This window comes from Littorina saxatilis, linkage group LG8, assembly GCF_037325665.1.
Source record: "Littorina saxatilis isolate snail1 linkage group LG8, US_GU_Lsax_2.0, whole genome shotgun sequence".
NCBI classification, from domain to species: domain Eukaryota; kingdom Metazoa; phylum Mollusca; class Gastropoda; order Littorinimorpha; family Littorinidae; genus Littorina; species Littorina saxatilis.
Genome location: NC_090252.1, coordinates 4,916,734 through 4,939,998, shown reverse-complemented (window position 1 = coordinate 4,939,998; position 23,265 = coordinate 4,916,734). Strand labels below are relative to the sequence as shown.

The 23,265-nt window shown below is 41.7% G+C and overlaps 2 protein-coding genes across 2 annotated transcripts in view; one reads left to right on the top strand and one right to left on the bottom strand.

Annotated features, from left to right (window-relative positions):
* The first annotated feature begins 335 nt into the window (after positions 1 to 335).
* On the top strand, positions 336 to 15,056 carry LOC138972587 (ornithine decarboxylase-like). The gene is made up of 11 exons (XM_070345242.1): positions 336 to 398; positions 1,174 to 1,446; positions 1,855 to 1,951; positions 2,617 to 2,693; positions 3,300 to 3,472; positions 5,281 to 5,418; positions 9,819 to 9,975; positions 11,074 to 11,230; positions 11,969 to 12,096; positions 13,572 to 13,783; positions 14,688 to 15,056. Exons 2-11 carry the CDS (start codon positions 1,342 to 1,344, stop codon positions 14,716 to 14,718), a joined length of 1,275 nt encoding a protein of 424 aa, XP_070201343.1. The 5' UTR covers positions 336 to 398; positions 1,174 to 1,341; the 3' UTR covers positions 14,719 to 15,056.
* A 5,791-nt stretch (positions 15,057 to 20,847) lies between these two features.
* Positions 20,848 to 23,265, bottom strand: part of LOC138972586 (von Willebrand factor D and EGF domain-containing protein-like) — a 5,145-nt gene continuing 2,727 nt past the window's right edge. The window contains exon 3 of the mRNA XM_070345241.1: positions 20,848 to 22,945. Within this exon, the coding sequence (XP_070201342.1) occupies positions 22,724 to 22,945 (222 nt within the window). The 3' untranslated portion in view covers positions 20,848 to 22,723. The remainder of the gene's footprint in view (positions 22,946 to 23,265) is intronic.

Below are 23,265 nucleotides of genomic sequence, written 5' to 3'. Positions count from 1 at the left end.
CACGCACACACACACACACACACACACACACACACACACACATACACCACGACCCTCGTTTCGATTCCCCCTCTATGTTAAAACATTTAGTCAAAACTTGACTAAATGTAAAAAAACTCAAACTTCTTTTTGTTGTATACGAATGAACTAATAAAAAGCTGTTTAACAGCTGTGTTGTCAAATCGAGTTGTTTTTTTCTCCAAAGTCAGTTAATCACTTCTTGGATTCTCTGACACGCAGTGGTGGATTAAAACACCTCCTCTTGGGCTATGTTGGTACAGGTCATGGTTTGATAACGCGTGTGCAAACACTGACATAGTTTTGGCTCGCTGCAAACAGCTCATGGTAAACTCGCTACCGACAAAATCGCAGTGACAAGTTTATCCTGTGTTGGACCTGTAAGTGGCATTGACAGTTTATGTGTGTGAGAGTACGCTTCTGTGAAACGAATCAGACGGTGTTATTGGACATAATTATATTCTGGTAAGTTGTCTCGCTTTTTATGTTGTGATGTTCATATTGCAGGTTTAGCCTTGAAGAAAAAGACAATGGGACATGTGTCCCCCTCAACCAACTTCTGATGGGACATTATAGTCGAAGGCAAGAAGGGAAATGCAGGCTCCAAAAATTCAAAATATAGTTGTATTTGGTGCCATATGATAATATGCGAATGTGCATGTGTATCAGGTTAGTGTGTGTGTCTGTGTGTGTGTGTGTGTGTGTGTGTGTGTGTGTGTGTGTGTGTGTGTGTGTGTGTGTGCGTTTTTGCTCAGGTCTTTCCGAACACCGTACTCCCGTGAAAAGTGTGCATGGGGTGGCGCAGTGGTACGTAATCTCAGTGCGCCCTTCGACGCACTGAAGGGAATTCCAACAGGACATTTTGAGATGTTATGCGCCAATGGCGCGAGATGCACTAGTAAATGAAACCCTGTATTGTGCTGTGTTCGAAAAAAAACACCCTGTGCTTATGAGCACGATTTTTTTCAAAGCAGAATAAGACGAAGAAATAGATAAGTGACATACATCCAATATTTTTATGAGCATTTTCCAAGGATCTTTGTATCTTGGAACTGATTTTGTGCATTTAAATCACTGACATGCTACGCAGCACATTATAGAACATGATTAGATCAGTAACAGGATACTTTGATTTTTTTTTGATTTTTTTTACAGAAATGCGTAGTGTGTATAAAGGTCCAGCGTTACAACACAAAAAGTGGAAGCGGTACCAAATATTTTAGAGTGCAAGTGCACCCCTGCTTGAGTCAATTTACAACAACGAAAAGTGATACCTGCACCAACAATTCACAAGTGCAAAAGTGCACCCCAGCGCGTGCCAGGATGACGAGTGTGACGTTTGCACGGAACTGTGAGGTGCTCGTGCACGCAGAGACCACGACTCACATGGACATCGTCCGAGAAAAAGCAGCCGAGCTAAAACGACAGGTGAGTGGTCGACAGAAATATTTGGAACATTCTTTTTGTCACCATTGTAATCTCGTTAAGTATCAGAAATCAATTAATGGACACCAAAGCAGAAAGTAAACCAAACCGAGAACGTTAACGGTTGGTAAGCGCGTAACAGAATACGAGATCAGTTAGGAGGGCAAGTCGGCCAGAGCACAGGCAGAGGACAGGTTAGCTTTTGGAAGAATACCGCCAATGTTCGCTTAGTTTGAGAAATGTGGTAGTATGTGAGAAAAAGCTGCTCGGCCCAAACGTGTCTTATCGTATTCGCACACCAGGGTAATGCGACTCTTGTTGCTGCTAGCTTTCCAAGTGAAGGTCGCCACCCATATTCCTGATCATTGGAAGAATGGAATAAAATCAACTAAGAGTTGTCTACTCTTCCAGGACAGGGAGGACGCCTTCTTTCTGGTGGATCTGGGTGACGTCATCAAGAGGTACCAGAACTGGCAGACACAACTGCCAAGAGCGGAGCTTTTTTATGGTCAGTATTGTAAACACAATGGACCCGCAGCCACACCCGCACCCCACAACCTTAACAATAAGTGTGATGAAAGCAGGTATTTAATAGGAGGGGGTCTTGAAACGGAGAAAACAGTGTACGGAAGACCGACAACTCAAGTCTTTAAAACGGGCAAGTCTTACATCTGGGTGTCTTAAAAGGGGTGTTCATCTGTCGAAGTGGAACGCAAACTACTGAGACAAAACTATCCATCGGGGTGCATATGGGGTGTTGGTTATAGGCTGGTGGTTATTATCCAGAGGTGTGTTATCAAATACAATCTGGTTGTTACACACAAATCAGGAATACATCAAACAAAAGCACACGCACACGCACACGCACGCACACACCCACACACACACACACACACACACACACACACACACACACACACACACACGCGAGCACGCACGCACGAACACCCCCCCAACACACACACGCACACACACGCGAGCACTCACGCACGAACACCCCCCAACACACACACACACACACACGCCAACACACACACACTCTCTCATACACACACACACACACACACACACACACACGCCAACACACACACACACTCTCTCTCTCTCTCTCTCTCTCTCTCTCTCTCTCTCTCTCTCTCTCTCTCTCTCTCTCTCTACTTTGATTTATTACAGCTGTCAAATGCAACGATGACCCCGCTATGCTCAAACTGCTGGACAGCCTTGGCTCTGGTTTTGACTGCGCCAGTAAGGTAAGAGAGAGAGAGACACACACACACACACACATACACACACACACACACATAGGAGGAGGGTGGTCAAGAGACAGCGAGAGAAAGAGAGAGACAGAGACAGAGAGACAGAGAGACAGAGACAGAGAGACAGATAGAGAGAGACAGATAGAGAGAGACAGATAGAGAGAGACAGAGAGAGAGAGACAGAGAAAAGGACAGAGAGATTTAAAGAAACAAAGACAAAAAGATGTAACGAGTGATACAGGGAGGAAGAGAGAGAGAGGCAAAGAGAGACAGATAGAGAGAGACAGAGAGAGAGAGACAGAGAAAAGGACAGAGAGATTTAAAGAAACAAAGACAAAAAGATGTAACGAGTGATACAGGGAGGAAGAGAGAGAAAGAGGCAAAGAGAGACAGAAAGGAGGAGGGAGAAGCGGTCGGGGGGGGGGGGGGGGGGGGTGGAGGGGGGGTGAGAAAGAGAGAAACTGGACCGGGTAGCACAGATGGTCATGCAAATCTGAGACAGGCCAGAATTTGCTATAGTCGAACCATTGACAGAATCTACCAAGCATTACCTCAAAGACCATAGTCTAATTCCTTGATTCTTCTTCGTGCATACAACAGGCAGAAATGGAGCAGATACTGAACATGGGCGTGCGTCCATCGAGAATCGCGTACTCTAACCCTATCAAGCAGAACAGTTACATCCGTTTTGCTTCACAAGTCAACGTGGATCTCATGGCGTTCGACAACCAGGACGAGCTTGTCAAGATCCAGAGGGCGCACCCTAATGCCCGGTACGTATAAACCAACCAGGACGAGCTTGTCAAGATCAAGAGGGCGCACCCTAATGCCCGGTACGTATAAACCAACCAGGACGAGCTTGTCAAGATCAAGAGGGCGCACCCTAATGCCCGGTACGTATAAACCAACCAGGACGAGCTTGTCAAGATCAAGAGGGCGCACCCTAATGCCCGGTACGTATAAACCAACCAGGACGAGCTTGTCAAGATCAAGAGGGCGCACCCTAATGCCCGGTACGTATAAACCAACCAGGACGAGCTTGTCAAGATCAAGAGGGCGCACCCTAATGCCCGGTACGTATAAACCAACCAGGACGAGCTTGTCAAGATCAAGAGGGCGCACCCTAATGCCCGGTACGTATAAACCAACCAGGACGAGCTTGTCAAGATCAAGAGGGCGCACCCTAATGCCCGGTACGTATAAACCAACCAGGACGAGCTTGTCAAGATCCAGAGGGCACACCCTAGTGCACGGTACGTTTAAACCAACCAGGACGAGCTTGTCAAGATCAAGAGGGCGCACCCTAATGCCCGGTACGTATAAACCAACCAGGACGAGCTTGTCAAGATCAAGAGGGCGCACCCTAATGCCCGGTACGTATAAACCAACCAGGACGAGCTTGTCAAGATCAAGAGGGCGCACCCTAATGCCCGGTACGTATAAACCAACCAGGACGAGCTTGTCAAGATCAAGAGGGCGCACCCTAATGCCCGGTACGTATAAACCAACCAGGACGAGCTTGTCAAGATCAAGAGGGCGCACCCTAATGCCCGGTACGTATAAACCAACCAGGACGAGCTTGTCAAGATCAAGAGGGCGCACCCTAATGCCCGGTACGTATAAACCAACCAGGACGAGCTTGTCAAGATCAAGAGGGCGCACCCTAATGCCCGGTACGTATAAACCAACCAGGACGAGCTTGTCAAGATCAAGAGGGCGCACCCTAATGCCCGGTACGTATAAACCAACCAGGACGAGCTTGTCAAGATCAAGAGGGCGCACCCTAATGCCCGGTACGTATAAACCAACCAGGACGAGCTTGTCAAGATCAAGAGGGCGCACCCTAATGCCCGGTACGTATAAACCAACCAGGACGAGCTTGTCAAGATCAAGAGGGCGCACCCTAATGCCCGGTACGTATAAACCAACCAGGACGAGCTTGTCAAGATCAAGAGGGCGCACCCTAATGCCCGGTACGTATAAACCTACCAACACTTGTTATAATTGTGTTGAGGTGTGCATTTGGTGATTGCTTGTTTTGGATTTGAACAAATAAAAAAAAATAACTGTACAATTTCACATGATAAAGACATCTATGATTGGCAACAAGCAAATGTTTACATTGCGCTATGTTATCCGTTCACATGCTTTTATATCAATAAATGCCGTAGCTTATACTTATAAAAAGGATAGGAATTAGAGTACTTGTTCTCTCCACAGGAGACGACTTTAATTCAATCTATACATTTCATGTTGTCATGTAACACTTTGAATACTTTCGAATACTGAAACAGTCGTGCTTTATAATCTTGCAATCATCTGTGATATTATAATTATGTTTGCTCGATCCCCCCCCAACCCTCAACACACCGCCCCCCTCCCCCCCCCCCCCCCCCCGCCCCTCCAACACCACCATTCCTACCCCGTCCCTTAATACACAGAGGAGGTTTCTCAGCCGACGTTCAGAACCTTGTCCAGAAATATAGCTAATATCACATTCAAGAACTCTTTTAGTTCTTTTTCGAGGATATCATTATAATAATACATGCTCAGCCTTTTTTTCGTTTGTCTTACGTATTAGGCTTGTGATGCGTATTCTCCCCCCAACCAGTGGCAAGGTATACCACCCTTTTGGCGAGAAGTTTGGATGCTACTTACACGAGGTGACGCCACTGCTCACCAAGGCTCGGAAATTAGGCCTCACCGTTGTCGGTGTCAGGTAATGCACATTTTGGGGGTTGGGGTGGCAGGGGTGGAGGGGGGGGGGGGTTGGGGCAGGTTGGTTTTTGAAGGTGATTGTTGTACCTGTAGGGTTTCTAGGTCGGAATAATTCAGGGTTGTTGGGCGGGACTGAAGGGGGGTGGGGGTGGGGATGCATATTACTATTGCTCAGATGTATTTGTGTCTAAACATAATGCTAAAGCCGAAGGAATGTGGAACTACTTTCTCTCTCTCTCCTTCTTTTTACTCTCTCTTTCTTTCTGTCTCTCTGTCTCTGTCTCTGTCTCTGTCTCTGTCTCTCTCTCTCTCTCTCTCTCTCTCTCTCTCTCTCTCTCTCTCTCCCTCTCTAGCTGCCCCCTCTCTCTCCGTCTTTCTCTGTTTCTCACTGTCTCTGTCTGTCTGTCTGTTTGCCTGTCTGTCTGTCTCTCTCTCTCCCACTCCCTCTGTATCTCTCTCTCTCTCTCTCTCTCTCTCTCTCTCCCTCTCTAGCTGCCCCCTCTCTCTCCGTCTTTCTCTGTTTCTCACTGTCTCTGTCTGTCTGTCTGTTTGCCTGTCTGTCTGTCTCTCTCTCTCCCACTCCCTCTGTATCTCTCTCTCTCTCTCTCTCTCTCTCTCTCTCTCCCTCTCTAGCTGCCCCCTCTCTCTCCGTCTTTCTCTGTTTCTCACTGTCTCTGTCTGTCTGTCTGTTTGCCTGTCTGTCTGTCTCTCTCTCTCCCACTCCCTCTGTATCTCTCTCTCTCTCTCTCTCTCTCTCTCTCTCTCTCTCTCTGGTCAGAATATTTCATTCAGATGATGGATAAAGTCAAATCACGCAATAAAGATATTGTATTGCTTGGAGATTTTAATATTAATCTGAATAAGCCTCAAACAGTATGGAATTCAACAACAACTTTATTAGGTCTTCATCAACTGGTTCTGAACCCAACAAGAATAACAGACACAACTGCAACTCTTATTGATCACATATATACTGATAATAAGAAGATTGTTTCTAATGTGTATGTGTCCAATTCCAGTATTAGCGATCATATGCCTATTTTTTGTTCGGTCTCTATGCGCTTGCCTAAATCAGGACCAAAAGGCCACACGACCATAGAATACAGAAGTTTTAGACATTTTGATGAGTCTGCATTTTTTCGTGATCTTAGTGAAGCTCCATTTCAGAGCGTTTTTGATTTCAGTCTTGCAGATGATGCTTTTGATCAATTGTATAGCATTTTAAGCACAATTATAGATAAACACGTGCCCCTGCGTCAGCATAGAGTAAAACATGCCAGACTTCCGCCTTGGTTAACATCAGATATTATAGAGGCGATGGCTCTGAGAGATTATTTCAAGGAAAATAAGATGACAGACGAATATAAACAGCAGAGGAATGAGGTGTTAAACCGTGTGAGACAATCCAAAACTGGTTACTTTGATAAATTAATTTCCGATAAGAAAGATACTGCAACAATTTGGCGGGCAGTAAATGAAATCCTTGATAAATCTAGGAAAAGGTCAACTGCTAATCTAACAAAACTATCTGCGGAAGAATTTAATAATCATTTTATATCTTTAGCGGATAAATTGAAGGCTTCTGTGGCAGAAACAAATTCTCGGGATAGAGATGACTGTTTTGAAAAATTGGACGAATTCTGTCAGCGGAACAGAATAAACAATGAAGCGTTTATCATTCCTCCGATTGAAGTTCATGAGGTCGGAACATTTATTGAAAACCTGGAGAATAAAAAGTCCATGGGTCCTGATAAAATACCCGTGAAGTTATTGAAGCTTTCTCTACCGTATATTGTGGATTCGCTCACGTTTGTATATAACCTTAGTATTGAGCAGAACTTTTTTCCGTCTAAATTGAAAAGCGCCAAAGTCATACCCCTTCCCAAATGTAAAGATCTCTCAGACCCAAGTAATTTTAGACCCATTTCTTTACTGCCTGTTTTGTCAAAACCATTAGAAAGGCATGTGCACAAGCATCTTCTTGCTTACATGGAAGAACAACATTTGTTCCATCAGTTTCAATCCGGTTTTCGGTCCAAGCATTCTTGCCACACAGCTCTTACAGCAATGAACAAGTCTGAAGTTACAGGAGCATTGTTTTTGGACTTTAAGAAAGCTTTTGACTTTGTCGATCATTCCATATTGCTGAAAAAATTACACTATTATTTGAGAAACGATTCGGTCTGTGACTTCTTTAAATCGTATCTTGCTGACCGGACACAGTATGTCACTCTACAATGCCAGAATTCGTCTACTGCACTAGTAAGACATGGCGTCCCTCAAGGGTCTATATTAGGACCTATTCTCTTTTGTATTTACGTTAATGATTTGCCTTTACATGTATCGGATGATAAAGTCAAATGCGAGTTTTTTGCAGACGATTCGTCTATCCATACCAGTAACACCTCGTTGGAATCAGTAAAGTCTTCCCTGAAGAACACTTTGGACGAAGTTGCGAAATGGTGCACATCAAATGCCATGATACTGCACCCAAAAAAAACTAAAAGCATTGTTATTACCACAAGACAAAAGCATCAGCTAAGTCCTCTTAAATTACAACTGACCTTAGGTACAACTCAAATACAGCAAGTTAAAGAACACCGCATACTTGGTGTAACTGTTGATGAGGAAATGAAATGGCAAACACACATAAGCAACCTCTGCAAAGTGTTATCAAGGAATTTGTATTTGTTGTCAAAACTCAAACATTATGCGAAGTCTGAAACATTAAAAATGTTCGTTCATGCTCATATAATGCCTCATATTAATTTTGCTTCGACATTGTGGGATGGCTGCAGCGATGTTCACTTATTAAAACTCAATTCTTTGTACCGTCGTGCTGCAAAACTTATCCTGTATGAATCGCACATGTCTACAGAAATGAAGTTAAACATCCTTAATTTCCTTCCCCTAAAAACCCACCTTGCATACAATAAGGCTGTCTTTATGTATAAAGTAGTTCATGGTGATGTGCCCAGTTATGTGCAATCCTATTTTACACATGTTACGAAGAGGTATGGGTCTCAAAATGTACTTCCTCCAATTCCTCGTATAGATCTTTATAAATCCAGCTTAGCTTTTTCAGGATCATCTCTGTGGAATTCTTTGCCAATAGAAATCAAACGATCCGCATCATTAAAGGCCTTTAAAAGGCAGTTGCACACATATTTGACCACACTATAAACTGCCCCTGATGTCTAGTTTCCATTGTGTACTCGGATAATGTATCAATGCTCTTAAGTGTTTTGTTTTTTATGTTTATACTCGACCATTATTTTGATGTTTTACTAGTTTAATACTTTGATTAGATACTGTTCCTTTTAGGTATGAAATGATAGCATGTGCTTGTGTGTAGATATGCGAGCGCACGCTCGCGCGCGCGAGCATGTGTGTGTGTATATGTGTGTGTGTGTGTGTGTGTGTGTGTGTGTGTGTGTGTGTGCATGTGTGTGTGCATGTGTGTGTGCATGTGTGTGTGTGTGTGTGTGTGTGAGTTTATGTGTGCATGTGTGTGTGTATACGTGGGTGTGGATGTGTGTGTGTGTGTGTATGTGCGCAGTCTTTGCTTTCGTTTACAATTATTCTCTGTATATGTTCCAAGGACAGGTTGGAAGATTAGGCTAAGCCTAAAACCTTTATCCTTATGTAATAAAGTTCTGAGTTCTGAGTTCTCTCTCTCTCTCTCTCTCTCTCTCTCTCTCTCTCTCTCTCTCTGTCTCTCTCTGTCTCTCTCTCTCTCTCTCTCTCTCTTGACGAGTAATATCAATCAATCAATCAATCAATCAATGACGCTTATATCGCGCATATTCCGTGGGTACAGTTCTAGGCGCTCTGCAGTGATGCCGTGTGAGATGAAATTTTATACGGCCAGTAATTGCAGCCATTTCGGCGCATATTTACCTTTCACGGCCTAATATTCCAAGTCACACGGGTATAGGTAGACAATTATTAACTGTGCCTAAGCAATTTTGCCAGGAAAGACCCTTTTGTCAATCGTGGGATCTTTAACGTGCACACCCAATGTAGTGTACACGGGGGGGGGGGGGGGGAGTTCGGACACCGAAGAGAGTCTGCACACAAAGTTGACTCTGAAATAAGTTTCCGCCGAACCTGGGATCGAACTCACGCTGACAGCGGCCAACTGAATACAAATCCAGCGCGCTACCAACTGAGCTATATCTGAGGATAGGCAAGCTTCAGCGTTTTCTGGGTATTCTTGCTTGAAGGTATTATGCTGAGAAATTCTTCATTTTTCTGATTGATTTACGTAGGTAAACGGAAAGCAACACCACAAGTGAATGTGCTGACGCATTTCCTTTGCAGAAATATAATATAAATGATGCTGCACAAACCAGATTTTCTTCTGCAGATGTGACAGTTGTATAATGTTTATCTTTGCAGTTTTCACTGCGGCAGTGGAGTGGCGGAGGGCGGGGCATTCAGGGGCGCTATTGCAGCAGCCGCGACAGCATTCCAGGAAGGGAAGGCACTGGGGTTTGACTTTGACTTGCTTGACCTTGGAGGAGGTTTTCCTTCTGATCTGGCTACGTTTGAAAAGGTAATGACATTCAGTCAATAAAACTCTGTGTGTGTGTGTGTGTGTGTGTGTGTGTGTGTGTGTGTGTGTGTGTGTGTGTGTGTGTGTGTGTGTGTGTGTGCCACATTATCCAAGGTATCCAGCTAAAATGCAAAACAGGTTGGTAACAATTTCGAAGAATAGCTGGACAAAATGCGGTTGCCACGGTACTTCTTCGACTTTTTGAAAAGCAAGAATGACGTATTCGAGTAGAAAAAATCACAAAAACGGAGACAGACGGCACAAACAAATATTTTCAAGAATGTATATATACAACACAATAAAAAGTCCAGAACCAAGCCAGAATGTCGCATCTTTTTAAAATCCAAATGTTCGGCCCGCAGGCCTTCTTCAAAGGTACACATATATAGTTAGTCTATAGTAACTATAGACGCTTGGTCTGTGTGTTGTATAAATAAACTTGTTTAAGCTTTAAACAGTTTTCCAGCTTTCATTGAGTGGAATGGTGCAGAAGAAAAAGAAGTTTCTTGAATTCTGTATATATATATAATTATATAGTTTTGTTTTTGGTGTTGTTGTTTTTAAAAAGATAATAATTCTTTTTGAATTTCACATCGTTGTCTGTGATAACGGTTTAGTTGTTTTTACCTGTGTGGTTGCACGTGTACTTTGTGTTTGTCTTAACATGTGGTCAGGTTTTGATTTTGTTCTAGTACTTTTTCGTAGAAGAATGTTTCACCCAGTCCGGGTTATGGGATTGTATATCTGCTTGGAAGCATACTAATTTAATAAAATTCTTATTGAAACTTACTAAAAATGTTTCAGATTCTAAGATGATTGCATTGCTTTCTTTATTTGTTTTTACTTGAATCAAAAACATAATGGATATATATAATAATTATGTATTCTAAAATGTACTCAGAACTAAAGAAAATCTGTACTATGTTTTTGCATGCTTCGCGGAGACCAGCACGACCCGTCTCAATCTTCGGGTTTTGGCTAGCCAAGCTTAAGTTGGATTGTTGATTTCCCGCTTTTTAAGTGTTGATCGTTTAGTTTCGGGTCGAAAGATTGACTAAACGTTTGATATCGCTTCACGCGACTTGTTCTTTGTTCTAGGTTGCTGGGATGGCGAACGAAGCACTGGATGAATATTTCCCAGCCAGTGGAAAAGTCCGCATCATAGGCGAGCCTGGACGCTACATGGCAGAAGCAGCCTTCACTGCAACGCCCTGTGTCATTGCAAAGAGGCAAATCTGTACGACTCTGGGAGGAGGTTCCAGACCAATATACATGTGTTTACGACTTTTTCTTGCAGATGCCCAAGGTCGATTTTTGGGGGGAGTAACGATAACAAAACTGCGCGGCCCCCAAGGGTATTATATGTTGTGACTTTGTTTTCTCTTGTCTATGGCTTGTTCTTTAAAGTATATATTTCAACAACAAAATAAAGAAAATAAAAAGAATTCATATACACTCTTGGCTCCATGTACAACAAAATTAATGAAACAAAATACTGCTTGTCCATGCTTACTAAAAATATGTTTGCATTACCGTCTCTCGTCCAAGCTTTGTTTGGCTCAATTTGTTTTTGGCAAAGGGACGCAACACTTTTACAGCCTTACACACATCGTCTTCTAGCTGCCTCGAATAGTTGAAAACGGGGCAATTCGGTATCTGCACGCTAAATCGGAATCGTGTATGGAAAAGTGCATGTCAACTTACTTTTGAACGGAATCATTTTGCCCCCATTTGCTATTTTTAACATTTTTATTTTGTCATATCCTTGATTTGTTATTTGTTAAACATCGTCTTCTAGCTGCCTCGTATAGTTGAAAACGGGGCAATTCGGTATCCGCACGTTAACTCGGAATCGTAAATTGAAAGGTGCATGCCAAATTACTTTTAAATGGAATCATTTTGCCTTGCTCATTTCTTCATTTGTTATTTGTGTGTTGTCATATTGTTGATTTGTTAGTTCATTAGTTTATTGTATGTTTCGATCTGGTTTAAGGTGACCGCGAGAAGGAAGGAGAAAGCAGAACGTCGTTTGCATACTACGTGAACGACGGCGTGTTTGGTTCCTTTAGCTGTGTACTTGTGGACAACGCGCACCCAGGCATAAAGGCCAGGCTTGTCGGGGTCAGTGACGTCTTGTCCCTCTATGGATAAAGGCCAGACTTGTCGGGGTCAGTGACGTCTTGTCCCTCTATGGGTAAAGGCCAGGCTTGTTGGGGTCAGTGACGTCTTTTCCCTCTATGGATAAAGGCCAGGCTTGTTGGGGTCAGTGACGTCTTGTCCCTCTATGGATAAAGGCCAGGCTTGTTGGGGTCAGTGACGTCTTGTCCCTCTATGGGTAAAGGCCAGGCTTGTTGGGGTCAGTGACGTCTTTTCCCTCTATGGATAAAGGCCAGGCTTGTTGGGGTCAATGACGTCTTTTCCCTCTATGGATAAAGGCCAGGCTTGTTGGGGTCAGTGAAGTCTTGTCCCTCTATGTCTCGGTTCTCTTTCTTTTGCTTATACTTATCGTCGGTAGCGGCGCTGGCTTCAAAACCAGTTGTCGTTATCGGCGTCGGTTCGATCCCCACGTTCGGCGAGGGATTTATTTCCCAGAGTCAACTTTTTGCAGACTCTACTCGGTGTCCGAACACCCCCGTGTGCACGCATGCGCACGATACAGAACCCAAGTTTACAGCAAACGTGTCAGGGCTTGGAAACATGAATATACGCAAGCAGGGATAAACTAAGGGTAGCGCCGTATACTATATGACAGCTCGTTCTCCCCAGGGAGAAAGCAGTCTTAATTTCCATGAGGGTAACCTCACAGGACTATATGAATTTATCCTTATCCTTTAATGTGACCGTCTTCACTGCTGACTCAAACCCTCAACTAGAGTAACTAATGCACTTTAAATGTACAGTACTTCTTGTGTAAATGATAATAAATATGCACCACTACACAAACTGTCCAAGGTTTTACATTGTATAACACCAACCGTACACTTGGATAAGGTAATACATGTATATATAGTCATGGGGGAGAGGGGGTCCAATGTACCATGTGACTAACTGTGCAAATCAGGACTGTTTTGTGGTGATTATTGCCGTGACTTTTTTAAAGAGTAACCAAGACAGCATAAACAAAATAATTCAACATAGCAGGATAAGCATTTCTAAGGAATGGGAGCTTTAATGTGTTGAACACTACACTTCATCGTGTAAAAAGTCTCCATTACCAAGGAAGGCAACATGGCGGTATCTAACTGCTATCTTTTCTGCGAATTTTAAGTTGGTCGCCATGCAACAGTCCGTAATAAAATCGTTATTTTTAGTATGCTGCTTGTAAGCAAGAAGCTTATAATTGTGCACATCATTATTGATCTTCATTGTTTGAAGGGACACAACTCTTCTCCAACACAGAGCTATGACATGTAGACAACAAGGATATCAACATGAGCCAGCGTAATGATCGATATACTGTCTCGGAAAATAACAACACCATTCCGCCAGCCTGCTCACATAATGTCAATTTTCTTGATATTTTGTTATCATTTCCTAACAGTCAGTATGTGAGAAATAACTCCTTCAATCGTTGTAGAAGCATCAGTCTGTTTCAGACTCCAGTCGACCCAACCGAATACCCGTCCGTTGTCTACGGTCATACAATGGACGGACAGGATCGGATCATCAATGACGTCATGTTGCCGGAACTGCAAATCGGTGACGTCATCAACTTCATCAACATGGGTGCTTACAGTACGACGGGCAGTACCTCCTTCAACGGAATGCCTCGCCCGCTGATGTTTTACCACTGCTGTGCCTCTTTGTGGTGAGTACATCCACCTTGCAAGTGAAGGGTGTGAATAGCGATTTGCGATAAGAGTGCAATAATACCGAGGAGTATGGGGGAAACATCAGTTATTATACACTACCCCCATACCACGTCATAGTTCACGTCTTAGCGTGGGGAGGAAAACGGCCGCCGGGGATGATTTCGGTTTGATTCCGGCCTCACTTGTATTTATTCCTCCTATCCAGTTCAACATGTGTATTTAGGCCACACACAAAAATATATTGGTTTAGGGTAACCCGACCGACCCTAGTTTTTCCCGCTGACCCTTACATTTTGTTTTCAGCTGAACATTTTTTTTTTTAACAAACACAAAAGCAACAACAATTGACACATGTTGCGAACCAGAACTAGACTAAGGGAAGTAACCTCCTTTGTGCTTGAGAGAAAATGGTGTTTGTGGTGTTTTCATATTATTATGAGGTCAACTCAATCCACACCAAAACAAACTAAATAGAAAGCCTACTTACCGACCCTATTTTTTGTGGGTCACGTTACCTTAAACCAACACAAACAAAACTATGGTATTATCAAAGTTAACAAACCTTACGCCGCTAGTGCACAGCACGAGACCAAAACCCACATACGCACGGACTGACACATAGGCAGAACCGGGACATTGTTTGTCCCTCCAAACAACAGAGTAAATTGGGATTTTATTAAACATGTGATGTGTCTTTAAGCATTTTGTTTACCATACAGGATTTGTGTGGCTTGTACAATGTATACGCTTGCAACGATCGTACATTTGATGATGAAAGTCGTTTGTTCTCATGTGCCAGGAGACTGCTTCCCCGTAATATCATTGATGTTGTCTGTATTCAGAGCGCTTAGGTCCTCGTGATTCTTATTGATTATGCTATGTTTTTAAATCTGTGTGCAGGGACCAACTGTCTCTGGAGACTACAAACTAGGGAAGCTCACAGAGTGTGTAAAAGGGTGTTTATCTTCCATAGTTTGTGTTAGCGAAGAAAGGAACGGAGAACATTGCCTTCAAAAAGAAGTTAAGGTATAATCCTGTTCGTGCAAGTGACAGTGCACGCCACCTAGTGTATGTCAAAGAATTAACATGGAATAAGAACATACCTTTACTGGGAATCATACCCACAATTAGCGGTTTAGCCACTGTCTGCACGGAGTGGCATTTGTTTTGGCTGATGAAGTTTTGCATACTGGCATGGTTAGTTACTGGTCTGTAACGCCCCTTCAGCCTATCAGGCTGTGCGGGACCAATTCAAATTTGTTTTCTTCATGGTTGTCTTTGTGTTTGAGCTGTTGAACGATTGTCTTGTTGTTGCTGTGCATGTTTCAAACACACACACACACACACACACACACACACACACACACACACACACACACACACACACACACTCACACACACACACACACACACACACACATATAGCACACACACACACACACGCTAGCGCGCCAGCACACACACACGCCAGCAAACACACACACACACACACACACACACACACACACACACACACACACACACACACACACACACACACACACACACTCATAATTCGTCAATGACACCATTATTTTGTGCAGTAAGATATATATTCGGCAAACATTAGTTGCAAAACACAGAAAACATATTCTGTACAAAATGTAAGCCACATTGAATTTACCCAAACAGAAACCAGGAAATGTTTGAACATGGGGCACACACAGTTTGACTTGGACTCATTTTGCTCACTGTTTTTTGTGTTTATTCATGTGTGGGGCATTACATGATGTTGAACTACCTATGGATTATTCTCCAGAGGCCGAGGTCTTGACGAATACTCAACAGCTTTACGCATATAATTGTGCAGAGCCTACGAACAGCGTAACCCCAAAACATAATATTCATAGTGCGTGCGAAGTGTGCAACGTTCAGCGTAACGCTACGACAGCTACTCCCCTGTCGTAAGTCTGTGCGTAGTACAGCGTGTCGAAGAAACAAGGCTACTTACACCTCTTTCTGAAGATATTTCATCGTTGCTGTTAAAACTAAGTACCCTGAACAATCAACCGTTATGCTTTGTATTCCAAGTTACAGCACCTGCATTCAAGTGAAAAAAGCGCGATAGTTTCGTATTATAAATTGATTCCTTGCGTAAACCTTATGTTCAAGGGACATAACTACATACCGGACTGTTTACGAAGAAAGTTGATCTAGGACACTGATCTTATATTTTAGAATTTTACAAGTTTCAATGAATGGACAATCTTCTCTTTTTTAATGTTCATTGTTTAACGCATACAAGTGTCCGCTTTCCCCCATTGTGTTGTCCAAGCAGGACCGTAACACGACGAAAAACCAAAACAAGTGAAGAGTAACCTTATTTCTACGAACACTGCTCAGTCATCTGAAAAGAAAGGAGAAACGTTGCAGTGACTCAGGCGAAATCAGAGAACAATGCAACTATGCAAGAAAATGAACTGGAAAATACTCCCCAACTGCACATGCAGCAGGTAGAATTCTCCAACAGTTTTATGTACCCTTACAAAACAAGGCTCGTGTCTCCCGATGATATTCACCGGCTGGGTCTCGACTGCAATACAAGCCATATAAAAAAAACGCTCGTGTTGTATCCTCTACAGAGTATACATTTAATGATTTAATGTAAACAATTACAAAAATTAAATTAAGCAACATGCAAACAAGATAAAGATTGTAAATTGATTTTTTAACTAAATCGTTTTGCTCGACATCTACTCTTCTGCATTAAACATAATTATAATTAAAACACAGAGTTGTCTCTCTTTCAGACAATACCAATTTCATATGAAGGGCTGCATGTCTAAAGAAATGTTGCCATCCTAATATTGCTCCCAAATTATTCTTTAGGGTGATGATTGAAATCAGCTGTCAGGAAAAGTCCACAAGAAGTCTTGACATGTATGAGAACATTGAATTAAAGTCGCATTTGATAATGCACTTTCTAATAAATGTCCAGATCACTTTTATAGCTCTTCTTGACACCAGGAAGGTCAGAAACGAAAGAATCATATCATAATATGTGTGTGTTTTTTTTAAGGATAATGGGCATATCTCATTGGTCGTCATTTCCGATTATTTAAAACCATTTACACGTAACATTGTTGTTATAAGTACCACTCAACATGCATAATTTTCAGAGTACGATTACCTTTACCTCTTCTGATACCACTTTTCAAAATGAGGGTAAGGGTACGTTTCGCAGGTCGGTGCAAAAATGACACAGTCAATGCAATTATTTTTTTTTTAAATATTTGTATATGTGAGTATGTGGACTATGCTTGGTATTGTATTATCGTTTGGTTAAAAATTTAGCGTATGCTCTAGGAAATATGTTAATGCGATCCGAGAAACATATCTAAATTTAGCTGACTAAAAGGTCAAGAAATTACGTACGCTATTTCGAGCCATATCGGAATCGAAAGACACGTTACAATAATTCAAACAGAAACACATTATCATAACAAACGTAAATCAGGGATTTACACCACTTCCAAAATAGGTACTGTGATTGTAATTGACCGGTTAGATATCTCATTCAGTTACCAAACCCTCGTTTATCTGATTCTTGGCATGTCGTCATATTCACATTTCCTTTAAACAGTATTTTATTCATAAACAGACACATGATAATATAACAACATCATTAAGAAGGAGCACAACAAGTTTAAAACTTATGGTAAGTGCTCACATAAACATTCCTGAAATTTCATGGCGGATTATGATCAATGCGACACATTTTTTTAAAAAAGAGATGAGACAAAAAACAAACAAAAATAATAATAAAAAAAAAATTTAAAAAAAAAGGAAAAAAAAAGAAAAGGAGAAAAACAGCAAGGAAAACTTAGTTTGAATTATCGAACACAATCTGTGTCAATACCGAAAACGAAAACAGATACAAAACGAGAACGAAAGACACAACAAAATATAAAAAAAAAGATGGGCCCCAAGTAATATATTTAGAAAAACCCACACCAACATCGAACTAAGGTGTCTCAAAGCGGTTTGATTTCTCAATATAGCTTTGGACAACAACAAAAATAGCACTATTTTCAAATATGGAAATGTTTGAATCACCTGTCAGGAGTGTGTCAATATTAACAAATTCTGGAGCTAATGTACCGATTGTTGCGGTTCTTGCATCATTAAACAGGGGACATGATAGCAAATAGTGATGAACAGTTTCAGCAAAATAACCACAAGAACATTCCGGGTTGTTTACTAGGTGGCGATTAAACATATCATATTGTAAATCACTCATTCCAAGTCTTAACCTGCAATGCAAAACTTCAGTTTTGCGATTTGAGGAATAGTAATATGGTGGAATTGAAATATCAAAAGCTGTGAAATGTCGCTTGAACAGACCAACAGAATCACATTGTTGTATATTTTCAGGCAACTTATTCCAGAGACTAGTTGCAGAAGGAATAAAAGATGACTTGTACAAATCTGATTTACACTGGGGAGTCTTACGCTCTAGTGGGTGTCTGTGGTGGTAGGGATTTAGGTCAGAAACAAGAGGTGGCAATAAAACGTTGAGGTAATTTGGTACATTGCCGTGGACCATTTTATAATATAACATTAATTTGTGACGGCGTCTTCGCTCTATAAGTGGTATAAAGCCAGATTCTGTATACAATTCTTCGTCTCTCAGATTGATTTCTCTCATTTTTCACACTTGTTTCAACACATTCTAAAATTATCAGAAACAAAATAGCGAAGATGATTTTCGGGGTCAATCGCTGTCGGATGAATTTAACAGAAGCCCTTAAATTGTTGTAGATATGCAACACAGACTTTTACTTGGACACATGTTGCTACGTTTTTAGTGTTTATTCGTGTGTTGGGCAATATTTGTAACCACCTACGCATTGTTTTTTAGGCAACCGTAAGCAAATTATGCGCAAAAAGTGTACTTTTGATTCGTTCAAAATTACACTGGATGCAGGACAGAGGTAAATCAAGATCAAGTGCGTTTAACATTGAAAATATGGATAACGCAACTAGAACGCAACCCATGGAATGGACAGACCATCTACTTATTTACTTATTGCTTTTTTTTTTAATAATAAATGACTTATTTATCGCTTGGCGTTCCTTGACATGACAGCAGACAAGAACAATTCCTGAAACAGGTGAACACCGTGCTACAGCTTACAGTCATGTGTATTTCACCATTGGAGATATCGAATGTATAAATACAAAGTACGGATATGACATGTTTTGTGTCCTATGAAAATCTGCATTCTATACATGTCATGCTCGTTCATGAATTTTTAGTCGTGCAGATTATGAATTGTGTCAAAGTTATAATCGTGAATTTCCATAGATAAATATTTAGAAAGTTAAATATATTTATATATACAAACAATAAAGGAAACAATAACCAAACAAGCCTTCTCGTTTTCAGCAATATTTCGGCCTCGTGGCGTTTGTCAGAGTGTTCTATTGTTAGCTCGCACGATGTTTACAAAGATACTACGTGCTTCGTGCCGGAATTCCAAAAATGAATAAGAAAATAGCAAAAACCAGTGAATTGTTGAAGATGATGCAGTGTTGGATACTTGGATGATAAATACATATATAAAATATCAGAAGGTGTGACAGAAACAATGGAAATTCAGCAGAGACTTTCTTCTGAGATTTGTTAACATCTCTTAGCAGAGCAGAAGAGAGAGAACTGTATCCCTTCACAGACAGCCTATTAGGAAGATCAGACCCTCCTCGGGTGGACCGAGATTTCAAAGTGTATTTATGGGGGACGTATCCAGTCCTGAGGAGGACCGTTAGTTTAGTACCAAGACCAGACACGTGTTTTCACGTTAATGCGTCTCATCAGTGGCCAGGTGGTACAGAATATATGCAATTTATTCACGGATACTCACTTGGTATCAGACGAGAGAAGTTTCCCTCGCCACAGAGGGTACCACTCAGAGAGCGGTTTGCTTCGAAGTTGGAAAACACAGCAGACAACTCTTGCCATCTCTACAAACCGGCAACTGATGAGACATTTCAGTGTTGAATCACGTGTCTAGACTTGGTAGTAAAACAATGGTCATCACCAGGACTAGAATGTTATCTGTGACTCAGCCCCTTTGCATTGATTTTCCCAATAGGCTATTTGTGAAAGGATGTATTCTTCTCTTTTGCTCTGCTAAGAGGTTTTTAAAATCTCGGAATAAAATCTCCGTTGTTTATTTCACAACTTGTGTATATGTGCTTATGACCAGAATGGCCATTTGTTTCCCTACCACATATGCACACTGAAAATTGTTGCATGAGATAATGTTTATACAGTGGAACAGACAACACAGACGTCTGCACCCGAAATATAAATTCACAAAAGCGAGGTTCTCGAGTTAAACATCGACAACAAAATCAGAATAGCTAAAACGGGACAAGTGTTGCATGTCATCAAACAACAATCAATGTTCAATCCCAAACAGTCAGTATTGATCACCTATCTTGTCAAACAATGATGCTATGGCATACCCAAGTATGTCGGTGTCATGCTTCTTAAACGCCGCAAAAGGCGAATTTTGCTGCCAGTCTTAGCGGGTGATACTACCACAAAAACAGGCCAGTAACAACTAAAAAAAACCATTGCCTTCAAACTACGAGAGCTTTGTGCAAACATATATCAACGCGCAATCATTAATAATTGGAGAAATTAGTTATGCTGCTGTGCGACATGTAGTTAGACAAGTACAGATGCATCTTGTTAGGACCGGCACGGTTGGGTTAGTGGTAAGGCGTCCGCCCCGTGATCGGGAGGTCGTGGGTTCGAACCCCGGCCGGGTCATACCTAAGACTTTAAAATTGGCAATCTAGTGGCTGCTCCGCCTGGCGTCTGGCATTATGGGGTTAGTGCTAGGACTGGTTGGTCCGGTGTCAGAATAATGTGACTGGGTGAGACATGAAGCCTGTGCTGCGACTTCTGTCTTGTGTGTGGCGCACGTTATATGTCAAAGCAGCACCGCCCTGATATGGCCCTTCGTGGTCGGCTGGGCGTTAAGCAAACAAACAAACAAACAAACATCTTGTTAGAGTGCGCGGATAAAAAATAAAAACTAATAAGCATTACGAACAATAAAAGCTACAAATCACACTCTAATTTCCTACATATCCATCACCCACAGCTCACACACAGCTCGGTTATGTTCTGTCCTGTGAACGTAACTAGTACGTGTAAGAAGCACGTGAGTTTAAACGAATCAATATAAATGAGACGTTGAGCGTAGAGCTTTTTTTCGAATAATAACGATTTTGTCTCTTGATCTTTAAAACAAATACGAGTACAGTGCCCAAACCGCGACAGCTTAAAACAAGTCATTTCTACATAAGATAGTACTTATCATCCTGGACAACATTTCTTCTTAGGCACTACATAAAGTTGCTTTGAGTTTTTGTAATTATTTTTTTGAACGTCCTCCGCTGGCTCCTCAAATAAGCTGTACAGGCCACTGCAAAACTGTCCTGGAATGACATTTTTTATTGTGTGATTTTCTTTAGTGTGCATGGTGTTATTTAAATACGTTTTCATGAAACATCTCAATAAGCATGTCTTTGTCGTTGGGTACCATTTCCTTTGTCTGGTATTTCTTTATACGAATTCTCAATGTTTTCCAAAGTCTATTGTCGTTGGGTACCATTTCCTTTGTCTGGTATTTCTTTATACGAATTCTCAATGTTTTCCAAAGTCTATTGTCGTTGGGTACCATTTCCTTTGTCTGGTATTCCTATATACGAATTCTCAATGTTTTCCAAAGTCTGTTATCGTTGCACCAGAGTACGAAAAGAGTGGCTGGACTGCATTATTCTGGCTTATACAGACCAGAGTGTTCTACGTGTGCCGCAATCGGGGTGGCAGTTATTGTTTAAACATTAGTTGCATGTGGATTTGTAGCTTTCTGTGCTTTTCTTACTATTCCATTGATGCAGTTTAATAAATTATATCCACCATAATTTGTTGTGTCCATCGGCAGCTGTAAGAAATGAAATAGATCTGTTTGTGGTTTTGGATACTCATGCTGATAACTAAAATAGTAATTGCATGTGAATGTGTGGCTTGACGTGCTTTTCTTTTATTACTATTAATGCAGTTTAATCAATTAAATCCAACCCAAATTGTTGTATTCGACTGCCGTTTTTTTGGTTTTGGATACTCATGCTGATAACTAATATAGTCATTGCGCGCGCGGTGTGTGTGTGTGTGTGTGTGTGTGTGTGTGTGTGTGTGTGTGTGTGTGTGTGTGTGTGTGTGTGTGTGTGTGTGTGTGTGTGTGTGTGTGTGTGTGTGTGTGTGTGTGTGTGTGTGTGTGTGTGTGTGATTGTGTTTCGTTTCTCTGAAGAAATAGGTTCACCCACAAAAGTGGGTTACCCATTATTTTATGACGTATTCAGGGTCTTACTGCTCAAAACTTGCGCCAAAATCAAAAGTTCTAACTCACAAGTTACTATCTGTGGCCAACGTGTGTGAACCCTTCACACTCGAATCTGTGTGACTTGATCTTTGACGTAAAACAATATTCACACACAACTTGCAATTAGGAAAGCTATCCTCCGAAAATTAAAATATAAACTGTCAATATTATGCGTACACGTGTATAATTATGCATCTGTGTGTATGTACGTGTGGGGGGGGAGGTGCGTGTAGGTGTGTAAGTGCGTATGCACAACTGTGAGTGTGTGTGTGTGTGTGTGTGTGTGTGTGTGTGTGTGTGTGGTGTGTGTGTTTGTGTGTGTGCGTGTGTGTGTGTGTGTGTGTTTCTGTTTGTCTGTCTGTCTGTCTGTCTGTCTGTCTGTCTGTCTGTCTATCTGTTTGACTGTCTGTCTGTCTGTCTGTCTGTCTGTCTGTTTGTGTCTGTGTGTTTGAATGCAAACTGAATCAACGCAGCGTCACTGAGTTTACGACAGAGCTAGTTGCTTGGCTCTGCACAAAAATATGATGTACACCCTGGCGCAGTCAGATGATAGACGAGGTAAGCTCCACAGTTTCGCACGGTGACTGGAGTGTGAACATAACAGCAATCCGAATTCCAGTAGCCACACGAACGTGTATCCTGTTGCTGTCCAATGTTCGGTAGCAAAACGTTCCCAAGATCCAGCCACATTGATACGTGTGTTCCACAACGGTATACCTGAAACAAACATCAAACAACTTAGTCACCATGTTAATAGGCTAGAAGGCGTTCGGTGTTATTGTTTTGTTCAACGTACACGTTGTTCCAACTACACGATCTTTTTATTTCTACAACGAAAACATAAACTAAAACGATTTAGAAGAATGATCTCCTCTGAATCGTGTCTTATCTAAAAGATATGCGTCACTGAATGTGTAATATTTCCTAGCATACATCTATTAGTTGCCTCCCTTGAATAATATTGTATACAGCCACATTGATACGTTAGTTCCAGAACAGAATGACTAAAACAAACAGCATCATCATCATTGAAAAAG

What these genes read in the sequence shown, in the direction of transcription:
- LOC138972587 (XM_070345242.1), top strand. Translation starts at nt 1,342, where the DNA reads ATGACGAGTGTGACGTTTGCACGGAACTGTGAGGTGCTCGTGCACGCA. An exon ending in TAAAGGCCAGGCTTGTCGGG is followed by an intron (nt 12,097 to 13,571) that starts GTCAGTGACGTC and finishes AGTCTGTTTCAG; the next exon opens with ACTCCAGTCGACCCAACCGA. An exon ending in CACTGCTGTGCCTCTTTGTG is followed by an intron (nt 13,784 to 14,687) that starts GTGAGTACATCC and finishes ATCTGTGTGCAG; the next exon opens with GGACCAACTGTCTCTGGAGA.